The sequence below is a fragment of the Phalaenopsis equestris genome, unplaced genomic scaffold (assembly GCF_001263595.1).
Source record: "Phalaenopsis equestris unplaced genomic scaffold, ASM126359v1 Scaffold000002, whole genome shotgun sequence".
Classification (NCBI taxonomy): Eukaryota; Viridiplantae; Streptophyta; class Magnoliopsida; order Asparagales; family Orchidaceae; genus Phalaenopsis; species Phalaenopsis equestris.
This window is the reverse complement of record NW_018164444.1, coordinates 7920124-7943603: the sequence shown is the minus strand read 5'-3', so window position 1 is coordinate 7943603 and position 23480 is coordinate 7920124. Positions and strand designations below refer to the sequence as shown.

The 23480-nt window shown below is 35.3% G+C and overlaps 1 protein-coding gene across 9 annotated transcripts in view; it reads right to left on the bottom strand.

The window, feature by feature from the left end:
• Nucleotides 1–308: 308 nt before the first annotated feature.
• LOC110034572 (MAG2-interacting protein 2) overlaps nucleotides 309–23480 on the bottom strand; it is a 70020-nt gene continuing 46848 nt past the window's right edge. For all 9 annotated transcript variants that reach the window (XM_020738825.1, XM_020738845.1, XM_020738849.1 and 6 more), the window contains 3 exons: nucleotides 14895–16149; nucleotides 3115–3380; nucleotides 309–2994 (listed from right to left, as the gene is read on the bottom strand). In XM_020738825.1, coding sequence (XP_020594484.1) covers nucleotides 424–2994; nucleotides 3115–3380; nucleotides 14895–16149 — 4092 coding nt within the window. In that variant the 3' untranslated portion in view covers nucleotides 309–423. The remainder of the gene's footprint in view (nucleotides 2995–3114; nucleotides 3381–14894; nucleotides 16150–23480) is intronic.

Genomic DNA, 23480 nt, shown 5'->3' with positions numbered 1-23480 from the left:
ATGAGCAAGAAAAATAAAATCAAAAGCAATGTGGAATACAAACTATATGCAGCCCATACTTTTTTATAGCTTATTTAATTATTACATTGACCCAAGAAATTATTATAATTTCTAAACCTCTTTTCTTTTGTTTCATCTGGCCTTTTTCATCTTCTATAACCACGGTGCGTATACAAATTAATAAGAAAATAAAAGTTGAAAGGTCTCGCAAGTTCGTGAGACAAACCAAAACTTACAAACTCCACAAAAGAATGACATCTGATATTTTCAAGCAAATTATTAATTACATTACGTGCCGTAACTACTCATAGCTCATAAGATGATTTCTATTGATCAGACATGTTATTTACAAAAGAAAAATAAAATTCATGCTCTAAACATTTTTGAATAGCTTAACTACAACAGACGAGTAAATCTCAGTTCTTAAACAATGGATGTAACTGCTGAAAGAGCAGACTGTAGCAAGCTGCTTAACTTACCTCTCAACCTGAAAACAGCACACTGTAAGGACTTGAAAGCACCAGAGTCTTCATTCCCAGAATCATCAGCCTGAAGCAACTGACGCTCCAAGTACTTTCTCAGGCTCACCTCGACAATGTCCAGGAGGCCGAGGGAAGGATGTGCTTGCATCCACTGGGACACCATAAATCCAGCCAGAATGCACTGCTTTGCTTGGACAAGCTCAGAAATGAAACATGGCAGCAAAAGCTGGCCAAAGAGCAAGGAGGTATTCAAGTTTGGTGTACCAGTATTATTATCTCTGTATTTGAGCATGTCGTTCTGGCAACCTCTAGCCAGACGCCCCACCAGATAGCATATGTAAGAGAAGAAATTTCCAAGGGTGGGATCAAATGTGATGCTTTGGAGAACCCCTGATGAGAGCACGAGCAACAGAAGCTCGTAATCATTGACATCACAACTTTTGGGAGGCCCACTTCCTCTGAGCTTCGACTCGATTACTTGAAAGCAAGCAAGTCTGGGGGAGTCATAAGGGAGAAGCAATAGAATCTTCAGAGCCATGAAGCAGTCTACTTCAACCATCATATGCAACAAAGATTTCGTTTCATCTTCATCTAGTAATATCCCATCAGACTCGGATGATCTCTGGTCCAGTAATTCAATTACTGATCGGTGTCTAGAATGCATGACAAGCATTTTGATAATCTCCATCCAACAGGAATGAAGAGGACGGATGGACTGCGATGGCTTTTTCTTTTCCCCTCCATTAATCAGATCATCAGGAAGTGTTTCCCAACCTTCATCCCAGTCATCATAGTTCCATTCATTGTCATCTTTTGGAGAATTCTCAAGTTGCTCCTCGTTGGTTGTGGAAAATAACATTTCCCAGTCCTCTAAAACAGCTTTCAGCACATCAGCATCATCTGCTGAAGTTGCAGATTCACATAGATTTAAGAAGCAGGTTACTGCTGAGTCTAGGCTGCTTAGATCCTCTGGAGTAATCTTAATATATGGCATAACTGCTGTAATCAATCGAGATGATTTCAAGGCTATTAGAGTAGTTGTGATGTTGCTGGACCCATCTGTTCCATGTGCAGTTGTTGAGGTTTTTGACTGACAAGTTTCTTCGCAATCCTCCCATGGCTCAACCTCTGAAATGATCTCAGCAGGGAGACTTTTGTAGAATTGTCCAGAGATGCACTGCATAAGCTCCAAAGCATACACTTTTATGTTGCTTTCTAGCTCTGTGTTATCCAAAATTGCACTCAGTTTTCCCCAAACTTCAGACCGGATCACCATAAGCTCATCTGTATGTCCACCCTCTATCCTGCTTAAGGATGACAGCAACCGGTGTAAATTCCGATGCTCAGCAAAGCCATAACTTACACGTGTTAAAACAGATTCTGTTACACTAGCATATAGATCCGCTAGACTCTCCTGCTTTCCACTTTTACTATAGCATGATGAGAGTGTGTGCACGTCAAAATATACATTAGCAATTGAATTAAACCTACAACCTGACACAATCATTGATTGGAAGAAAGATGGAATGTCTGTAAGAGCACCCCCCTCATCCTGATGAGCAAAGTTACTAACAATGCGCCAGCCCTCACTTGCTGAGATTTGACCTTCCATCACAAACTTTTCAAAAATCTTCAGAAACTTTGGCGGGCTCACTTCACTGGAGAAGGCAGCCTTTTCAGAAGTTTCACAACATTCAGTCACTTGTGTACCTTCTTCCAGTTTAATCCAAAGATACAAGACCAAGACAAGACAATGCTTCCACCCGGGATCATCAGTTAGATTCCACAAAGGATTGCAAGGTGTACAAAGCTTTTGAAACCTCTTTATTACGTGCAAAATATCCACTTCTGGCAGGGCTCTGATATATCTCTTACAGTGATCAAAGTTTTGATCAATTTCCCCTAACAGAACCTGAAAATCTTCTGGGGTTTTCACATGTAGAGTTTCTTTAGTTCGATCATCTAGAGATGTTAAGAGACTTAGAACATGATGTTTGTATACATCTTGCCATGATATAAAACCCTTCCCATTTGTATCGCCATACATGCCTACAAGGATACGCACCATGTCTGCAAGAGCTTCTACGGTAGATTCGTTAATGTTATTTAGGATTTCTTCATTAAAGCTGTCACAATTTAACTCATCTAGTCTGGCAATATTTTTGAAGTTTAACTCTTCGATAAAGGATACCTTTTGGCATTCTTGGGCAAGAACTTTATAGAACTGAAATGGCTCAACATGCTTGTGCAATTGATGATAATGGCTTGACGACAATGCTGCCTTCTTAAGTTTACTGTGGCGTAAGTGGCACGCTGAAAGAATACTATAAACATACGAAAGACGATCTTTGTTACGCCCATTAATTTCAGGCAACACAACTGTAGATATGATTTCAATGACACCCTCAGCGCAATTGGCAAAGTCCTCTCTATATTGTGAAACTTCAGTTAGGATGTCATCATTTCCCCACTGTTCAGATACAAGGACAGAGCCAAAGAATCGAAGTATTACCTGCAAGAAAATAAAATGCAAGAAGAAAGAATGACTAACAATAAAAATGAATAAATATGTTCTTAAATAGAGATTAAGAATGGATTAGAAGAAAGTAAATCATGAGAGGGAGAGATAGACCTCACTGCGCTGCAAACTATAAGTATCTGCTAACTTTACTATTTCCTTGAGATTATGCTTTTTCTGTGTCTTTACTGAGTCAATTACTGAAAATATAACGGTTCTAATATATTTAATGTCTCCTGACAAGAAGCGGTTTGTATCTACTCCAGGAACTGTTTCCTCCAGCACTCTTGTTTGATCGGCTAAACGTTTCTGATCTTCTAATTTGGTTTTCCACTCTCTCCAAAATGTAGAGTGCACTTTTTCAATTTCTTTCACTTCATCTGTACTAATAAAAGCAAGCAGTTACTAATGAAATATCGATAATAAAATAAAGAGCAACCAAATCATTGTTTGATAAAATCAAAAACGGAAGCAAAGCAATGGAACGGACAAACAAGGTTTGGTAAACATTCAATAATTTGGATGTGAAAAATGGGCTTATGTTTGCATAAAATAATTAATACCACATGAAGCGAAGAAAAAAGTAATAAGACAAACATGCAGTAATTGGATAAAGGAGAAATATAATTAAGGGTCAAAGCTTTGATTGATAAAACCAAAAATAAATGCAAGTCCAAAATATTTTTTTGCTATACACAACATTTGGACAAGAATTTTTCATCAACAATTGCACAACAGAATATCTAATCTTATGTTTGACATGAAAGGCCATGATGGTACAAGAAAAAAAGAGCATAAAACATAATTGGCTGAACTGATCTGATTCACATTTTTAAAATAAAATAATCCTATTCATTAAATACATAAAACACTAATACTAGTTGTTGAAGAACCATCAAATCAAGGAGTAATAGCATAATTGCTGGATAAAAAATTAAAAGCCACAGATTTCCTGCTTATAAGAAAAGAACTCTCCCATATATTACATATAAAAACAAAAAGAAAGAGCCCGCAGATTAATCCCTCAGCACCAACCAACAGTGTCACGACCCAGCCAGATAGCTTAGAATTAACCAAGTTTGAAATTACATTCTGACGATATTAACATTGCATTTACTTTTAACAAATTTTCATAACTTCCGATTTATAAAAGAACCACTTATAAACCACAAAATGCATTACACAGAAATCAAATCATCCAAAATTAACACCATAGTCTGCAAATAAAATAATTCAAACCAGCACATAACAGTATCACTACACATAAGTAAACAGTAGAATAACTACATTCACAGCCCAAAATAATACTTATAACTTGTAGTCATCCTATAAAATAAATCTTTCTTGTCATACATCAATCTACATGTTTTCTTGAAAAAAAATTAATTAAATTCAGCAGTAAGTATTCTACCACTAAAGGAGCAATTAAAATTTTATTATGCATTAAATTAATATGAAAATATTATGCATGATGTCCCAAGAGTATACAATTAATTGACAAATCAAAATTATAAGCTTTCATTTCTAATTTAACCCTTCACATTTCAATGTAAGTATTTATTAACTATTTTTAACCTCTTTAAGAAATTATATCAAAATTACAATCATAATCGAAGATCTACTCAAAATTTTACCTATAGGTATCCTCAAAATTTTACACACGAAGGTACACCTATACTATTTTCATTTTCTTTTTATATAGAGTACATTGCATCCGTTGTAAATAACATCTGGGGGGAATCTTGAATGACTTAAGCTTTTACATTTCATTTCCTTTAATTACCTACATTTAAAGTCATTAAACAATTATTTTCTCTTTTATCATTTCATTTCATTCATTTCAATAATTCTTAAACTTATATCATGCATACATTTATAAAAACAAATGTTTGAAACTTTAAGGCAAGTCATTGTTCAATAAAACATCACTTTAATACATATAAGAAAGTAATTACTCGCCTTTAATGCCGCAACTTTCGTCTTCACCCTCTAATCTGAACTTCTAAAGCTTAAATTTTGCTTAATTTAACCTATTAATATTTTAATATACAAATATGTATATATTAGATTTATTAATTATAAATAAAGAAACCCTAGCATTTACCTCAGTCATCTAAATCTCTTTTGCACAAATATGCTCCTCTATCTCCCCACCAATTTGACATTTTAATAGCTTCGATGATGATTTGATTAAACTTACCATTAACATTTTTAATTAATTTAATTATTTAATTTAAAAACTTGAAACCTTACCTCACTAAAGACAAGACTCTTATATATCCTGCATGTGAGACAACTAGGATCACAGGGCTTGGCTTTAGCTTTGACTCCACTACCTTATGTGCTCCTCCCTCCTCTTCTTCCCGCATGTCACACAATGCCGCGAATCACATCTTCTTTTTCCTCTTCTTCAATGAGACACAAAATCAAACACGACAACACATGAAGCTCTTCCGTTCTTCCTTCAAACTCGGCTTGACTCTAGTATCATATGCACAAGGCAATCTCTTACTACTCCTTCCTTTGACTAGGACACGACATTGCCTCCTCCTTCAGCTTCGACACAGTGTCACACCCGATGTTGCATCCAGAATAGACGAGCGCCTCTCTTTCCTCGAGCACTGAGCCGCTCACCTCCTAATTGTCCTTCTAATAAGAGAGCTTTCTCTTCTTGTTCCTTTGAATTAGGGCACGACTGCTTCTCCTTATTATGTTTCTTCTCCTTTTCTATAGTGTTTTCTCACTCTAGCGTTGTTTCTCTTGCTCACTCATTCTCGGTAGGCTATGAACGAAAAGGCCGAGGAAGCCCTATTGATTACACTTAAAATAAATTGTCTCAATGGTTAATACGATTTGACACATCTAAAAGTATTTATTTTTATTTTTATTATTATTATTATTATTTATTAAAACATTAGTTATTACAATATCCCCTTCCTCGGCCTTTTCATTTATAGCCAACCAAGAATGAGTGAGCAAGAGAAACAGCGCTAGAGCGAGACACAGCGAAAGAGGAGAAGAAACATAATAAGGCGAAGCAGTTGTGCCCTAATTCGAAGGAAACAAACATATCTTAACTAACAAATTGGGATATCTTTCTTGCATATCTAACACTTTATCCCAAGTAGCCTTCTTCACTGATTCGTGCTTCCATCCAATCATTAAAAATTGAATCTCCCTACTCAGAAGTTTTTTAACATCATAATCCAATATCCTTTCAGACTCTTCTATATAGGTCAAATCAAATTGTACCTCCACTCCATCTACAACAATTCTATTAGGCTCATCAGCAATACACTTCCTAAGTAAAAATATATGGAGAATATTGCATGAGGTGATAAAGTCAATCTATAAACCACATTTCCAATTCTCTTTGCAATCTCATATGAACCTATAATTATATTTATCAAAATTGAATTGAACCAACCATCATCACCAAAACTAATCAAAGATAGCTTCAGCATTTTCAAGTCTTTAACTTATCTTGTTGAGTGAATGAACAGTTCCAGTTACTTGAAGTATTCCAAGTCAGTGCATCTGCCACCACATTAGAGTTCCCTGTGTGATATTGTATGTCTAAGTCATAGTTTTTAATGAATGTCAGTCATCTATCTCAAATTCAGTTCTTTCCGAGTAAAGATGTACTTAAAACTCGGGTGATAACCATATACCTCATATCTAACCCCATATATGAAGTACATACAAATCTTAAGTGAAAAAATAATTGTAGTTAACTCAAAGTCATGGGTATGATAGTTCCTTTCATGATTCTTCAATTGTCTTGAAACATAGGCAAGGACCCTTCTATTTGCATAAGCACACACCCCAACCTTTTAATGAGGCATCACTATAAATCTAAAACCAATCTGACCATGAAGGAATAGTCAATATTGGAGTAGGCACTAACAAATTTACAGCTTCTAGAAAACCTCCTCACAACGATCTAACTACTCAAAATTCAATGCCCCCAGAGTTAATCTGAATAATGGCATAACAATTAGTGAAAACCTCTCGATTAATCTCCTGTAATAACTAGCCAAATCTAGAAAAATTTTGACCTCAATAACAATGGTTTTTGACCAATCTGCAATTGTCTTGATCATACTCTAATCCACATATATGTCATCTCCACTGATAATATGCCTAAGAAAAGTTATATTTGTAAGCCAAAATTCACATTTAAAAAATTTAGCATACAATTTATTCTCTTTCAAAACCTACAGAGCATCATGCAGATAATCGTTATGGTTGGCTTCATCTCTCAAATACATTAGCATATTATATATGAATGCAATCACAGTTGTACCCAAAAACTGCCTGAAAACACTATTAACCATATCCATAAAAACCACTGGAGCATAGGACAATCTAAATGGCATCACCACAAATTTATAGTGCCCATATCTAGTCCTGAAAGATATATTTGTTTTGTCTTCCTCTTCAATTTTAAACTGGTGATAGTCTGATATTAGATCAATCTTTGAAAATACAGAAGCTCTTTCAATCGATCAAATAACTCATCGATCCTTGGCAATGGATATTTGTTTTTAATTGTGAGCATATTCAACTCCCTGTAACCAATGCATAATCTGAAGCATGAGTTGAAAAGTTAGAGAAGAGGAGGCCAATTGACATCTCAATGGAATGAATAAGTTGAGAAAAATTAGGGAAATCACACACACACACACATCTCAATGGAATGAATAAGTTGTGGCTAATTACAGAAAATCACAATTCTCCCAATATATAGGAAATGCGTCTAAATGTGAACATTGCAAATTTATCAAAGTTAAATATCAGAGACAAAGTGGAATCTTAAGGTCATTACCTATTCCATCGTTAAGTGAAAAGAAAACTTGTATGAATTTTGTGATGAGATTTCCTAAATACAGACAGTGACATTACTGCATTTTGGTAATAATTGACATATTAACGAAGTTTGCTCACTTTTTACCCATAAGTAAACAGAATCCATTGAAAATCTAGCAATGTAATATGTAAGAAATTATCAATTACATAACATACCAAAAGTGATTGTATATGACAGATGGCAGATTCATGACTTCAAATATAAAGTTATATCTTTGGGTGGCATTTCATTCATAAATTGCCGGCCAATCAAAAATGACTAGTCAGGTCTTAGAAGAGTTGAGTTGAAGTTAGAGAAGAGGAGGCCAATTGACATAGCAATAGAATGCATAAGTTGAGACAAATTAAGGCAAATCACACACACGCGCATCTTAATGCAATGCATAAGTTGGGGCTAGTTACAGTAAATCACAATTCTCCCACTATATATATATTATCCTAAGCACGGTCTTCTAATATTCATATTTATCACTTATCCCCATTCTGCCGTGACTAGGTGGCAAAACTAAAGCAGATGAGATAGTGAAGTAGGGAAAAAAGAATATAAAAAATAAAGGAGTAGAAGAGAAGAGAAAGAGAAGTAAAGAATATGAAGATGTAAGAAAAAAAGAAATCAAGTTATTCTTTAAGAAAATCTCATTGTTTGTATTTCCTTGGTAAATCAAGTTTTGATTCAAGATGATAGGAAAGAGTTAAATGAAAAATCTTTCAGGCGCAAAAAAAGATTATTTAAGGTTAATGGAATTATTATTAAAAAATCAATTCAAAATAAAAATTAAGAAAAAATAACAAGATTAATTAAAAATAAACGATAATAATAAAAGATGGTTATGAATAATAATATACTACTATTATGTTCATGTTTTAAAATAAAAATAATATATATACATATATATATATATATATATATTTATATTGTAACGTACCGTTATCGGGAAGGAAGAATCGAATAGCCAAAAAGGTGGGAGAGGAAGTGAGAAGCCGGGTATTCAAAGAAGGGAGAGAAAACGAACAGCTGAAAAATAGGAAACGAGGGGACAGAAGCCAGGAAGGCGTATTCTTTTTATAAATCACACAACAGGACGAGTTTTACCTATCTACGGAGATGAGAGAAGAGGCTTCACGGTCTCGAGCGAGAGAAAACGTTGTCGAGCAAAGGAGAGGCGGGAGTTCTTAACGTCGGTGTCGAGCGGGGGAAGAGGTGACGTCAATATCATGCATAGAAGGCGGCAAGTGCAAGAGTTCCTACACACTCAATCCTGACAAACGAACAGATGGAGGAGAAGAGGGGCGGCATCGGTGTCTGGCGATGACGTCTCTATCGAGCTTTGAAAAGGAAGTCGTGCTATCTTAGTGTGCAGAGGAAGACACGACCAAAGGAAGCTTTGGAGCTGCTGGTGCAAAGAACGTAGATCATGGAGAAGGTATCGATTTCTTCTGCTCTAGGAAGAGCCACGCGACCAAAGTCACAAAAAAGAAGACGGAGAAGAAGAGCGGGTAGGGCATATAGCAGAGGTAAGATATATTAAGTTAACTTAACATTAAAACTTATTAATAATAATGACAATAATAATAATAATATAATAATAATAGTAAGATATTTATTGAATAGCAATTTTAACGAAATTTCATAAATAAAATACTAAAATAGTTTATTAAAATAATTAAATTTTTATCATATTTAGGCGTTCCATTTTAGAAGAATCGATGTCAAGAGCAAGCGGAATGACTATCAATAAGGTGATTACTCATATTCTTATACTATGGTAATATTTTGATTATTCTAGATCAAATGCATTTATTGGTACTATCATTAGTTATATTCAAATTACTGCAAACTCATAGTTTTGAATTCTAGTGAATTTTTGTTTATATTGTAGGATAATATATGTGCACATCATTATTGAATGATTTGACTGCTATGAAAATGAGAAATGAATATTTTTCGCTATCAAAAAGTGATTTTTATTAGATGTTTGCATGTGCATATAGAGTCACATTTTGATGGTACTAGCTGAGGAACACTAAGGTACTCATTCACGTAAATGAAAAAAAATATTGATATTGAAGTACCTTAAGTGGTACAAAATTTTAGAAGGTGCTCCTGGGACAGTTGTATAGATATAAAAAGATATTGATATAAATATTAATATAAACTCTTTGAATAGCATGTTAAATGTTTATATTGATTTAAATATTAATATAAAACTTAACTGGCATGCGTATTGTTTTTATTTCTTGTATTGATTTAGTTTAGAAGAATGAGTATTCACTAGTTTGTTTAGCTCGCATTTGTTTTAAACTAACTGTTCAATTTAATTTAAATGATTAAAAGATGAGTGATAGATGAAAAAAATTTCATTGAAGAGGTGGACAATCATAAACAATTTAAAATTAAATATATTGCTTTAATTTATATTGATTAGTCGCTCTTTCATCTGTTAAAAACAAGTCATAAAAAATGAATGACAATTTTTATTTACACCGTCGGACTGTTTGTACCGATATTAGTTAATTACAAGCCCCGAATCGGGTCGTGACATATATATATATATATATATGTATATATATATAAATTATTGTCGTGCTCAAGCAAAACGCTTGCACACTCATTTGAGAACCAATAAGAAGTCTACGGGAAATAAAATTTATTTTGTGCAGAAGTTGTGTGCTCCAATGCTTGTCATAGGTTAGGAGCCTTATGACACATTTCTTTATTTTTCTTTTATAATTGTGTGTGTGTGTGCGTGCGTGTAAACCTCTCCAAGCCTTCTCCACTTCCATGTTCCTTCTTAATGCTCTCTCACTCTTTATTTCTCTCAATCATCTCATTACTCCCGGTCGTGGCCCGTTATTCTTGTCCCATGCACCGTCCCTCTGGACTTCCACTGTTTGTACTTTTTTGTATAGTTGTGGTTGTAGCAGTTCAGTATAACGCTCTATCTATGTTGCTCATGTTAACCCTTCCCATCTAGTTCTTGTCCTTCACCATATGGGCTAGCTCTATCGTCTCCCTCGATCCCCAAAGTCAAAAATCAAAGTGTTGCCTGTATCTCGAGTTTCAAGCCCTTCATGAAATTCCCATACAATCTTGCTTTAGAAATCCCCCTCCGCCGCCCCGACAATAGCTCGATTCTCTCCCTATATTCCATCACAGTCCCCTCCTAAGTCAGGCATAGAATTGTTCGTTTAGGTCTCCTTTCCAAATGGCTCGAAAGTATTCCAACAAACAATCCTTAATTTCTCCCATGAACGGATTGGGTGTTTAACCTCCCTCCACTAAAACCAGACTAGGACTTTCCCCTCCAAACATAACCTGCCGCCATGAGTTTCTTCTCCTCATCGAGCCCATTCACCTGAAATATCACTCTACCCAATACACCACCCATATGCGCCTTCCCCCACGAAGATCAACATCCTTAACTTTGTAACCCTACCATCTCTACCCCAATTTCCTCTCCCTATGTTGTTTCAAACCATGTATCGAGGGCAAAACTCACACCTTCGATCATAGCCATATTTATTCCCTAATTCTCTCCTTTCTTCTTCGTGCTACTTCATACCTCTTGCACAATCACTTTTCCATATTTCAGCTCAACCTCCTCCACAAAAATATCTAACCCAACCCCAATCGGAGCTCTGGGAGTGGTTTCTTCATGTGGGGTGAGTTTCTCCTCGTATTCCTCTCATTCGATCACCACCTCTTTTGATCTGGTCACGGAATCTCCGGTTAACACTTGATCATGATTTGTGAATTGAGCCGCCGGTGGTGTTTTGGATTGCATCTCGATAAGTTTCTTCAACATCTCCTTCATACTCAGGAATCGGCCCTCAAATCGATTTTTCATGGCAGAAAGTTTTCCTTCTATGATGGAGAACCTTTCCTCCAACCCATATCTGATTTGATTTATCTCTTCCTCCAATTTCTTCGACAAATCATCAATCTTCTTTGTTGTCATTACTTCCAGAAAAACTATTGATCTCAAAAGCAAATAACTATGCCTGAAATTTCATCATCTCCTCTCATGTAGCACATATCGAACATGTATAGTCAGATTCGATCAAATGAAGACTTATCTTATAGCCACAATCCCATCGTAAACTTCCCAGCTAGTTGAAACGCCAATGTAGCACTTGATTAGGGGTACTGTACGACGCAATCCCGTCGATGCTGCCTAGTTGGCTCTTTATGCAACCATATCACAAAGATCTTTACGAAGGGGCGATCCATGGAAAAAGATGGGAGTTTTGCGTCTCTATTTGTTGTGATCCCAACGGCCTTCTCAGTGGCTCTAATCATGATATGCAATCAGGAGATCGCAATCCCGCGTTGTGTCCCTTCTAGCTCCAACTGTGATGCCTTGGATGCTTTCCCGCAAGCTCTGATCATGACTAGATCACGTGGACAGAGTGAAAGGAGGCGAAAGATAAAGTTTCGGGTGTCTGCACGTTGATCCCTACTGCAGTGTCCCAGACTCGTCGCCTTGCACACAATCCTTCGCGTCTCAATAAGCAATCCTTAGCGTCCACTTGCACGTGATTGTATGCAAATTTTGGGTCTCGATAGGCCACGATTCTTCCAGCCAGGTCAAGTCACTAAATTGTCTATATGTCGTGATCCTTCTCCATGTAGCAATCCGTGCCCAATAAAATCATAATTGACCTGCTCTTCTACAATGTCGTCGTTGCCTTCCCCGCAAGCGATCCCGAGCACTATTTCTCAAGAATTTTGCTCTGATGTCAATTTGATAAGATCCCACGCTAAAATCAGCATGTTTTTCCACAAATTAGGGCAAACACAACATTTCTTAAAAAATTCAAGCAACTCAACAAGAATACAAAGATAAACATCTACATTTCGAGAGGTAGGTGAACGCTCCCAATTCCTACAATTCAAGTGGTAAGAAATCTCTCTCAAATCCTGAACCTAAGAAGACTCACAACTCAATCTCATGCAAAAACCTAACCCTAAACATAATAGGTCTATTTATACCCAACAATAATAATAATAATAAAAGACTAAATTGTCCTTAGGTGTACAAAAGACAAAATTAATCTCGGGCTAGGTGCTAACGTAACAGCTTTATGGAAGACATTGTAAATGAACCACAAGGTGTGACTAACAGTCGGTTTCATCCCTAGAGATATACCATCTAAAAAGCCCATCAAACATTGGCAAGAAAGAAAATCTGTCCTCCTAGTGGCTATCAAAGTGGTCAACCCTATGAAGAGTCCTCTCATCCTCTAAAAGAGGGATGCTCTTCCAATAAAATCCCATAATGCATCGTTTATCCAAGTAAAAAATGGAAGAAAATATTAGCAAAGTTATTTCACTGATGAAATTGTGATGTCTCAATCAAAACCAGATATTTATTGGAGGCATCATTTTGAAGTTGAAACCAAAAAACCAAGTGATGAAAAAAAAAAAACAATGCAAATCGAGGTGGTCTACATGATTGAGCATACAAATAGCCAACATGAAGTTCATGTCTCCCGACACAAAATATAGAGAATGTTTCCACTCTTCTTCAAAAAGAACAACTTCAAAGTCAATAAGAACAATTTGAAAGCTACGGTTCAATGATATCTAATAATTTGTCTAGACGTTAACAAGATTTAGTTCATTTTTCTTCATAGAAGTTCCTCCTCACACGTTACCTACTATATTATAGCAAATTCATGACAAAGACTTCAAATAAGTGGTAGTGCATCAACCAAGCATCTATATCTCGCTTATACTGCTCATCACACTGAATATATTTCAGGAGCTACTTTTGTTTAATAAATAAATTATCATGAAAGATAAAACATGCATAACTATAAAGCATTTTCATCAGTTTTGGAAGTTTTTTAAGTTCTATGATTTGGTTTATATATCAGTCCAAAAATTTTGCTCCCAATACAATTGCCTTCCAGAATAATAAAATGTACATCTAACGTTAGATGGTCAAATGTGAATATACGTGATTTACCTCCTAGCATTAGAACAGCTCCTCCTTTGATGGCTTAATAAGTTTATATTTTAATCACCCCCCAACATCATCATTATTGTTCTTAACTTCTATTTAGCTATTCTAAAATGTGCTCAGTGCACTTCAAGCATCAAGGATTTTCGTTCTCTATTATTTGATTGTAATTACTAAACTTCATGATAAAAAAAATTGGAGTTATTTCATTACTATTATAAACTAACTTTTTTCTCATATATTTGGAGACTATTTGAAATTACTTATGTTCTAGTTTTGTTTCTGCTATTTATTCTGTTTTAAAAAGACCTTTGTAATTTATTTTCATATGATTTTATTTTTATTTATAAATCAGCCTATTTTTAAAATATTATAAATAACTTTTTGGTGCTTTAGTGTTTTAAAAATTGATTAAATATGAATTACCATACCAAACATATTTTATTTCAAATCACAACATAAGAAATAAACAAAAATAAAAAATAAAAGTGATACCAAACAACCCATTAGTTTTAAAGTTCTAGAAAATTAAACAAAGCCTTTGATAATCAATTAATCTAATTATAAATAATAAAATATGTTTGTTAAAATATATCATTAACCAAAAGCATTGTTATCAAGCAACGAAAATAGTTTGATTTTCAAGTGCATAGAAAAAAATGAATGTACTTTTGTGTTGCAAAACAAACCAAATATGATATTGTTTCTATTGTAAACCATTAAGAAAAACAAGGCAAGAAAAAAAATGTAAAAAATTATAGCCAACAACTCCCTATTCAAAACCATTTGAGGGAAATGATGTCGTGTTTCAAACATACTGATACATTCAACAAACTTCAATACAACTAAAAAAAGATCAAAATACAACAACAGTTTGTTCGTACTTAAGGTTTCATACAAGCATAGCATTTTATAATTTTTTTTCCTTAATTTTTAGGCTAAAGTTTTAGGAGAAATGCATATAAGTTTCTTTGACTAGTAAAAGATTTCGTTAGCCAATGTACCTCGTAATCATTAAGCTAAAACAACTTCTGCGACTATGCCACTACAAGAAATTACCTGAAACAAATGACGCATATTTCTCCTGAAACTTCTGAAGTAACAGCTTCCTTCTCTGATCAGGACAAGAGGATTCTTTATGCAAGTTTTGTATTGAGCTGTAAGACATTCCGACATTCATGATGCTGTATATTTCCTGATATCCTTCTCTTTGCTTTAGTTGCTCCTCTATTACTTCAACTCCATGAAAAGCATCAAATAAATTTAATAGATACGAACAACCAAGAAAATCATCCTCCTCGGTCACAGGGGAAACCATAATGGACTTAACAATAGAGATGAGTAGATTATCCGTTGGAGCAACATCATTTTCAGCTAACCAATGGAGGATATCTATCAAAGCTTGAAATCTAATAGAAATGGAGTGTTTTCCAGGAGGAGATTTTGCACCAGTTGTTAACTTTCTGCCATATTCTTGCTTACAGCTCAATTGAAGAAGCCATGGGAGTTCTAATGCAAAAAATGATAATACTTTCCTATTTTCTCTTAGAAGAGAATCCCAGTTAATGCCACCATCAGTTGAACACTCTTCAGCAACTCCAGAGAGGATGCTTTTGACGCGTTCAAAAAAAACCTTATCCTTATCTTCGTCTTCATTGGAAGCATTATTTATAGTTTCAGACTCATCTCTTAGGTTCACTATATCTTGTAGACTACTTACAGGAAGTGATACTATTTTTGAACCCTGAAACGAGTAATTAGGAGGACAAGTTCCTGTTGAAATCATTCGATGTTCATAATGCATAAGCATGTCAACATCTTTCCAAGTATGCAATAATTCCCCAATAGATTCCTCATCACAGTAGCTCAATGCAAAGCCTAGTAGCTGCTTCCGAGAGCCTGTATCCATAGTGTCCAAATGGGGACTCCTTGCAATTGCAGCGCATAAATCCCAAATGGGACCATGTCCTTTATTTGCTAATGCAAGGCAGAGATCAGAAGCCAGTTGCCAATCACCAGCTATTGCAGCTTCTCGGGCTATTGCCTCTTCAACTGCAGCTACATCATCTGGAGATCCAAGTCCAAGCAGCTTTGCTACCTCAAGGAGCTCCTCAACATTGAGATAAGCACCAGTTTTATTTGAAATTGCCATGTTGATAATCTCCATTGGATTTCTTATTTGCCTAAACTGAACCGGTAGAAGGGTCACGCCAAGATTTGGAAGCCTGACAGTAAGTGCTTCAATAACATCTACCTCCGACTGAACAACTTTGCTATTTGGAAAGAGACTGAGACATTCCCTAGCTTTCCATATCTGTTAAGTTCAAATTTTGCAAACGGTTACAATATGCATGAAAATGATTATGATTATGATGATGATGCTGTGATGAGGATGAAGATCATGAAGTCAAGAAGAATGATGAAGTAAAGAGTGTAAAAATAATTTTCAAAAGTTAATTGGAGTATCAAGACAACCTAAAACACATCAGAAATCATTTAACAAAAAATCAATAGTTATAGTATTTGCTTTAAAATTTTGAAGATATTATTTGAATGGAGTAAATGTGAAATATATATTAATCAGTAGTGTTTGAAATACATCTTCAATCTTTACTCAGAAAGAGTTAAATTTACGACAATGAAATGTCTTAAATTAATTGAGGATTGTAATCATGATATCATTGCATACTTGCCAATAGCAAACAGTGCAATATTGTTCAAAGTGCATTTATTTAAACATAGCATATCATGCAATGAATAATCTTCTCTTTGTCAATTTAACATAAAAATAAATGCCACAAAATTGTTATCACTTTCATTTTTATGATTGGATATTTTATTACAATTTGAACAAAATTCAATATTCTAATTGAGTGCTTATAGCCGTAACTAATGACATAAATAAGACTTGTAAATAAAGAAAAACAATTGAGCTTAAGAAACCTATCTCAACTAAGCCTAAACATATGCTCACAATGTAATATAAGTAAAAGGTAACAACCAACAAAATAATCATAGTAGAAAAAACATTTGATTAAGAAAATAATAAACACCAAATTGTTTTAGCAAAATTTTACAATAAATTCAATCAAAAGTGAAGCAATGGTCAAATAAAATTACTAAGTTGATATGCCTTCTCCTTCATCGAAGACATGGAAGCCTTAAGATGAAAGCAGTGCATCAAAGAAAAGATCTCTCGAAAGGGAGATCGAAAGACCTAATAAAACGTGCAATGAAGCAAAGGCCATGAAATCAAAGGTGTTAAGAGCTGTAGTTGCATGAAACGTAAGGTGTTAAAACTGAAGTTGATGAGACGTAAAGTTCAAAGGTGTCAACATCGTGTAAGATCAAGAGTCTCCAATGCATCAACAAAGGTGATTCGAGAGATGGAAAGTCAAAGGAAAGCCATGCATCAAGTGAGACCTCTAATGAACCAAGTAGAGCAATCCAACATTGAGTAGTGTTTCAACAGGAGATTGAGCACTGCTCATGTTTGAAGACGAAAGAGTGGAAGTGGCTCAAGCACAAGTGAACAGGAAATGTCAAATACATAGAGCTTGGCACTAGGCCCTATTAGATAAATCAAAATATAATAAAGCAAGCTAAAAAATATATAATTAATATTAATATTTATTTTAAATCCTAAATCATACAAATTAAACTAATGTCCGTCTTAAGGACTCTACATCATACGTTATTGCCAATATATGATAATGATTCAGATAGGGGCAACAAGAACAAAGTTGTATCTAGGCAATAATTGCAATAATTGACAAATAGCAAGGAATTTCGCCTTTTAAACAAACAGATTAAATTAAAAAGGGCATGGTAATATTTGAAAAAGGTAGTCATATTACATATGTCAAACATAAAGGTATCAAATAGAGATGATAGACTCGCATCTAATCGCGAAAAAAATATTTATGAAGGTTTAAACCCAAAGCTATATTTCATTATCACACTTCATCCACAACTGAGGTCCAATCTAGGAAAGATTATACAAGTGCTAGATGATCTATGCTGATGATGTGTAATAACTAAAATTTTAATAAAAGAATAAAAGAATTATAATATTAATATGTAATAATACTAATTATAAAATAAATAATAATAATAATAATTGTAAAAAAAAAGTGCTGATAGGAAAGAAATACCTCTTGGCAGGAATTAATCGCAATCTCTGCCATTTAACTGCTGACCAGCTTAACAAACAGAAGGAGGAGGACGAGTAAGCGAGAGAATAAAAATTAGAGAAAGGAGGAGGTTAGTTTACAGCCCTCAATTTTTGAATGGTCTGTCAGAGAAGATGAAGAGGAACAAAGGGTTGTGTATGTCTCTTACCTGTTTCGACATCACCCTGGCCGCTCATGTGTATAGGAAGGAGGAAGCGGCATTGTCGAGGGCTTGCAGTCTTGATGAGCTGCAACTGAAACCAGGAAGAACAAGAAGAGGAGCAGCATGCGTACACTGTTGGATCGAGCCAAGGCTGAAGGAGTAGGAAGAAAGCACTCTTTGGCGCTGTGCTCGCATAGAAGAAGAAGAAGAAGAAGAAGAAGAAGAAATAAGGTGGAAGAAGAAACCTTCCGCATGAAGGAGGCAACGAGTATTTGCAGGTCGAGTCGAGACCGAAGAGGAGGAAGAAGGGTTGTCGTGTCATCTTCACATGTAGAGGAGGGAGGAGGTGGCTTTGGCGTTGTAGAGTCGCGATCAAAAGCGTAGAGATAGAGGAGGAACGAGCGGTTCTATTGAGAAAGGAAGAAGCTCTCACGGTCTCGAGCGTAAAATTAGGGTTGTCGAGCAGTGCGAGAGAGAAGAGGAAGAAGAGGAATCACATGCTCTGGATCTAGTCAAGACTGAAGGAAGGCAAAAAGCATTTTGTACGTGAGTTGGGGCAGCTAACCGAGAACTTATAAGGTAAGAGTTTTTTTAAGTAATTAATAATTTATGTATCTTAAAAAAATGTGTTTAATAATAATATTAATGGAAATTCTTATTGAAATCAGGACTCAAACAAATAGTGAATTCATATTCAAATGAGAAGTTGGAGGAGCGTGTGAGTGAAGGTGGAGATTGATCCGAGCAATCTAAGGTAAATATCAATGTACATTTTTATTAGAATAAATAATAAAATTATTTAAACTAATGTTATCAAATTTGATGTAATCAGAAAGGGTGTAGAAGGCTGATAAATTCTCATATTTTTTAGGAAAGCTAAGAATCTTCAAGTCATAAGAGGTTAGGCTTTTAGTCATTCTTACATATTTAAATAAGTTAACTACATTTAAGTTTTTCTTTTAGAATGAAATTTTTGTAATTATATGCCCAATTAATTGGTTTAGGTGATAGTAAGCAAAGTGAAAGGTTAAGTATTTCAAAAATCTCTTAAGTCAAAGGTAAGTAATTATTTTATTTTTCGCATTAAATTAATGTTATTTTAAATGAATAATTATTTTATTAAATAGTTTAGAACAAGTATTTCATTCATGTCTTTCATTTTGATAGTCTAAATTGATATCACAAATGGAAAAAATAATAATGGAGATATAAAGATGCATTTTAAATGATTTTAAATCATATGAAATGAAATATAAATGTTTAAATCATACAAGATTACCCTCAGATGGTACTGAAAGTGAATGCAATATACCCATGCACATTAAAGAAAATGATAAATTTGTACTTTCGGGTACAATTTGAAGGTAACTTCAGATAAAATTTTGAGGGCGTCTCCGGACATATTTTTAAGAATAACTTCAAGTATGACGGTAATCTTGTGATAACTATTAAAAGAGATTTAAATGATAAATACTTAAAGTGAAACCGAAAATGATAAAGTTAAAGTGAAAATTTAAAGTTTTATAAAAAAATGAGCTGCATTTTGTTTTGATCATTCATGCATAGCATTAGCAAACCTAATTTAATGCATATTAGATCACAATTACTCATTAAGTCGTACTTACGGTTGCAATTAATATTTTCTTTCAGGAGAAGAAAAGTTTTAGGTTGATATGTTTGGTATGAGAGACTTGGTTTACAGAAGAAGGGAGCTGATAGATACCAATTTATGCGGTGTTTGATTGTTTATTTGTATAGTTGCTTTCAAATAGTGATTCACTGGTTATGGTTTGAGACATGGTCTTTAGAATATTATTGTTGTTTCTGGATATTTTAAATTTTATTGCACTTTATGGAATAGTGGCCCTTTTATATATATTGGAAGTATATGAAAACTTTTTATATAAAGTCAAATCAAATGTTAATACCGTCCGACCGCAAGCCCGCCTTAATTAATTCTAAGCATTGGGGGGTGGTGACATTATGTGTTCAATTCTAACAACTAAGAGAACTACTGATGCAAAATACACATTAAAGATCATTGATACATCTTTTTATTTTATCAGTATTTAATATTCTGAATTATTGTTATTTTACATTAATCGCATATCAGTTTAAATATTTGATTAATTAGTTGGCTGCTAGTAGAATATACAGATGGTTCATGGCACTTTTGATAGCTTTTGGTTAATCTCCAAAAAAAAAAATTAGTTCTTTGGTAAATAGATTGCCTTTATGTTTATTCTCTGCTCTATTTGTCCAGTTTTTGTTAACTTCTTGCATACAACTTTCCACCAAGCTGCTATTGGAGACGTAATGATGGATAACGGAAAACAACTGACGGCCAACAATGATCATCATTGGGAAGCAATCAAAGAATCTCAGACCAATCTAACATTGCGATTAGAGAAACTCTTGCTAGATTTTTCAGAAATCGTGATATCAGTATGGTGAATGTCCATTTTGACAACCACACTAGCAATTAGTAAATCCATCGCAGTGAATCAGAAGCTAAGATAAAGCCAACACCTCGATTCACCTATGTGATCTGAGTTTCTTTTATCCAATGAGGATCGAATTCCCCATCTATACAATTTTTATTCATATTACGATTCAATTGATGATCCCCTTTGTCTTGAAAATACCCATATTTGTGGCAGCAGCAAAACTAAAATTATAGTGATTTCAAGGTTAAACTCAACATTCCATTTTTTGATAGTCACTTCTACATGGAGGACCATCTAGATTAAAAATTGGCAATTGAGTCGTTCTTCGACTATATAGAACTCCTCTTGAAAAGTAGGTACTTGCAAATTAAAGGATGGAGCTAAGCATTGTGGCTCCAATTGACGCAAACTACCCGTCATATGGGACGTCTTCGATGTGTAACTGGCAACGAATGAAACAGATACTATGTCAAAATTTTCTTCCCTTTGATTTCAAGCAAATATCATCACTACAATATCAACAATGTTCACAAAGGAATCGATCAGTTAGCAGCTACAAAGAAAAAATTTACAAACTCAATGTAAGAAACAAGTTGCAAGTTTCAACACAGCAACTGGTTGCCTGTTACTTTAAAAGATTGAAGGACTCCATACAAAAATAAATAAGAAATAAAATGTCTAGTCCCCATCACAAGCTATCAGTTTTTCTTACAAGGTTGAGATGCAGTGGAATCTCAACCACAAGCCTTTTTTCCCTAAGCTGCATTCAACTGATCAACAGCTGGTACCATCAAGATTAATAGCACAAACAGCAAAGCGAGCCCCATTCAATCTCAAAATGCTACTCAAGGCACTAGAGGCAATGAAATCAAGGCTAAAATAAAATAGCCGCCAAACAAAGAAAGTGTATAGAACAATCCTGGTTTTTCCATGCTTTGAATGTTCACTACCTGACCATCGCTTAAATGAATGCCCAGACTGATGACAACTACAATTAGTGGTGGCAAAGTTAATGACTGAAGATATGATTTTGAAGAAATAATTGTTTTTTTCATTCATGAGTTGGGCTTCTATAGAGCCATACAAACATTTTACAAATAACCCAAAGAATTCTTCTGTATTTTCTATTTACAATTAGACCCCCAAAATAAGATACAAATCTCGGCACTCCCCCTAAAGATGGGCAAAAGATATCCACTAAGCTCATCTTGTTACATAATCTAGACAGATCTAATGAGCTAAGTCCTTTATTGAGTTAGTCAACCACTTGTTGTCTAGTGGCTAAAAGACTTAGCTCCAGTAGCTCGTTATTCAGCTTTTCCTTGATGAAGAATCTATCAATCTCCACATGTTTGGTTCTATCGTGTTGTATCGGGTTGTTGGAAATGTAGATTGTTGACTTGTTGTCACACCACAACTTCATTTGAGTTCCTTGATCCACCTTGAGCTCGACAAACAAGGCTCTCAGCCGCATCATCTCGGCAACTTCTAAGGCCATATACCCATACTTTGCCTCGACTTTTGACCTCACTACTACAGATTGTTTCTTGCTCCTCCAAAAGAACAAGTAGCCCACTACGAATATACAGTATCTTGAAGTTAACCTCCTGTCATCTGCACAACTCGCCTAGTCAGCATCACAATAGCCCTCAATGTTTACATGCTCATTCTTCCAAGATCAACCCCTTCCCTGGTGCACTCTTCAAGTACCTCAGAATCTGATACAATGTGTCCATATATAGAGACTCAAGACGCTCACAACAAATGAGATAGTGGGACGCGTGTGACTCAGATAGATCAGACGACCCACCAATCTGGTCTTTGTCAAGATCAACTAACTCTCCTGCCTCTGCACACAGCTTGACATTTTAATCAATTGGAGAGACAGCAAACTTGCATCCCAGCAAGTCTGTTTCTGTGAAGATATCTAGTACATACTTTATCTGAGATAAGACCATCCCCTCTGGTTGACGAGTCACCTCAATCCCAAGGAAATATCTGAGTTGTACAGGGTCCTTCCATCCCCTCTGGTTGACGAGTCACCTCAATCCCAAAAAAATATCTGAGTTGTACAGGGTCCACCTCAGATTTTTTGCCCAATTTAACATTTAGTTGAGCAAGCTCTGTCTCATCATCACCAGTGATAATCATGTCATCAACATACAAAACAAGCATAGTGTGTGACTACTATTTTGATGAAAGAGTGTCGAATGGTCAAACATTGATCTACTGATATCTCTTGCTCACCATAGCTTTTCTAAACTTGTCAAACCAGGCTCAAGGAGACTGCTTTAATCCATAAAGCAACTTCCTGAGCCAACACACCTTGCCTGTTGAATCTTGATCGTATGTCCATATACCCTCCTTCAGTAACTCACAATGAAGAAGAGCATTCTTCACATCAAGTTGGTGTAACCTGTTGACCTCAATTTTCGTGAGGTCTAGTATTCCTCGTAGGAGTTAGGATCTAGCCTTAGGGGTCTTCCTGCGACTATCTTAGAACCTTAGAAGTGGTGCCCGCCTCGTTTTAGTTCAACCTATTTCCGTCCTCTTTTGGAGTTTCGCGTGTGCGGTATCGACTTCTAACACTTAGAAGGATGAAACCGACATGAGGAAACCCAAAATGGATCCCTATAGGACCTTCCCGAGCCTTAGGGTGACCTTCTGCACAATTCGCACTCCTGCGCGCACCAGCTTCGCAATTCGGAGAGTCGACGTGTCCGATCGCCGTAATTCACATTGCCTGCACCGTTATTTGCCGAGGGCTCGAGTTAACCACTTGTGACGATCGATCGCGGGTCGAAATTTTGTGAAATTTGAATTTTGACGCGTTTTGACCCGATTGTCGACGATGTCGTCCGAG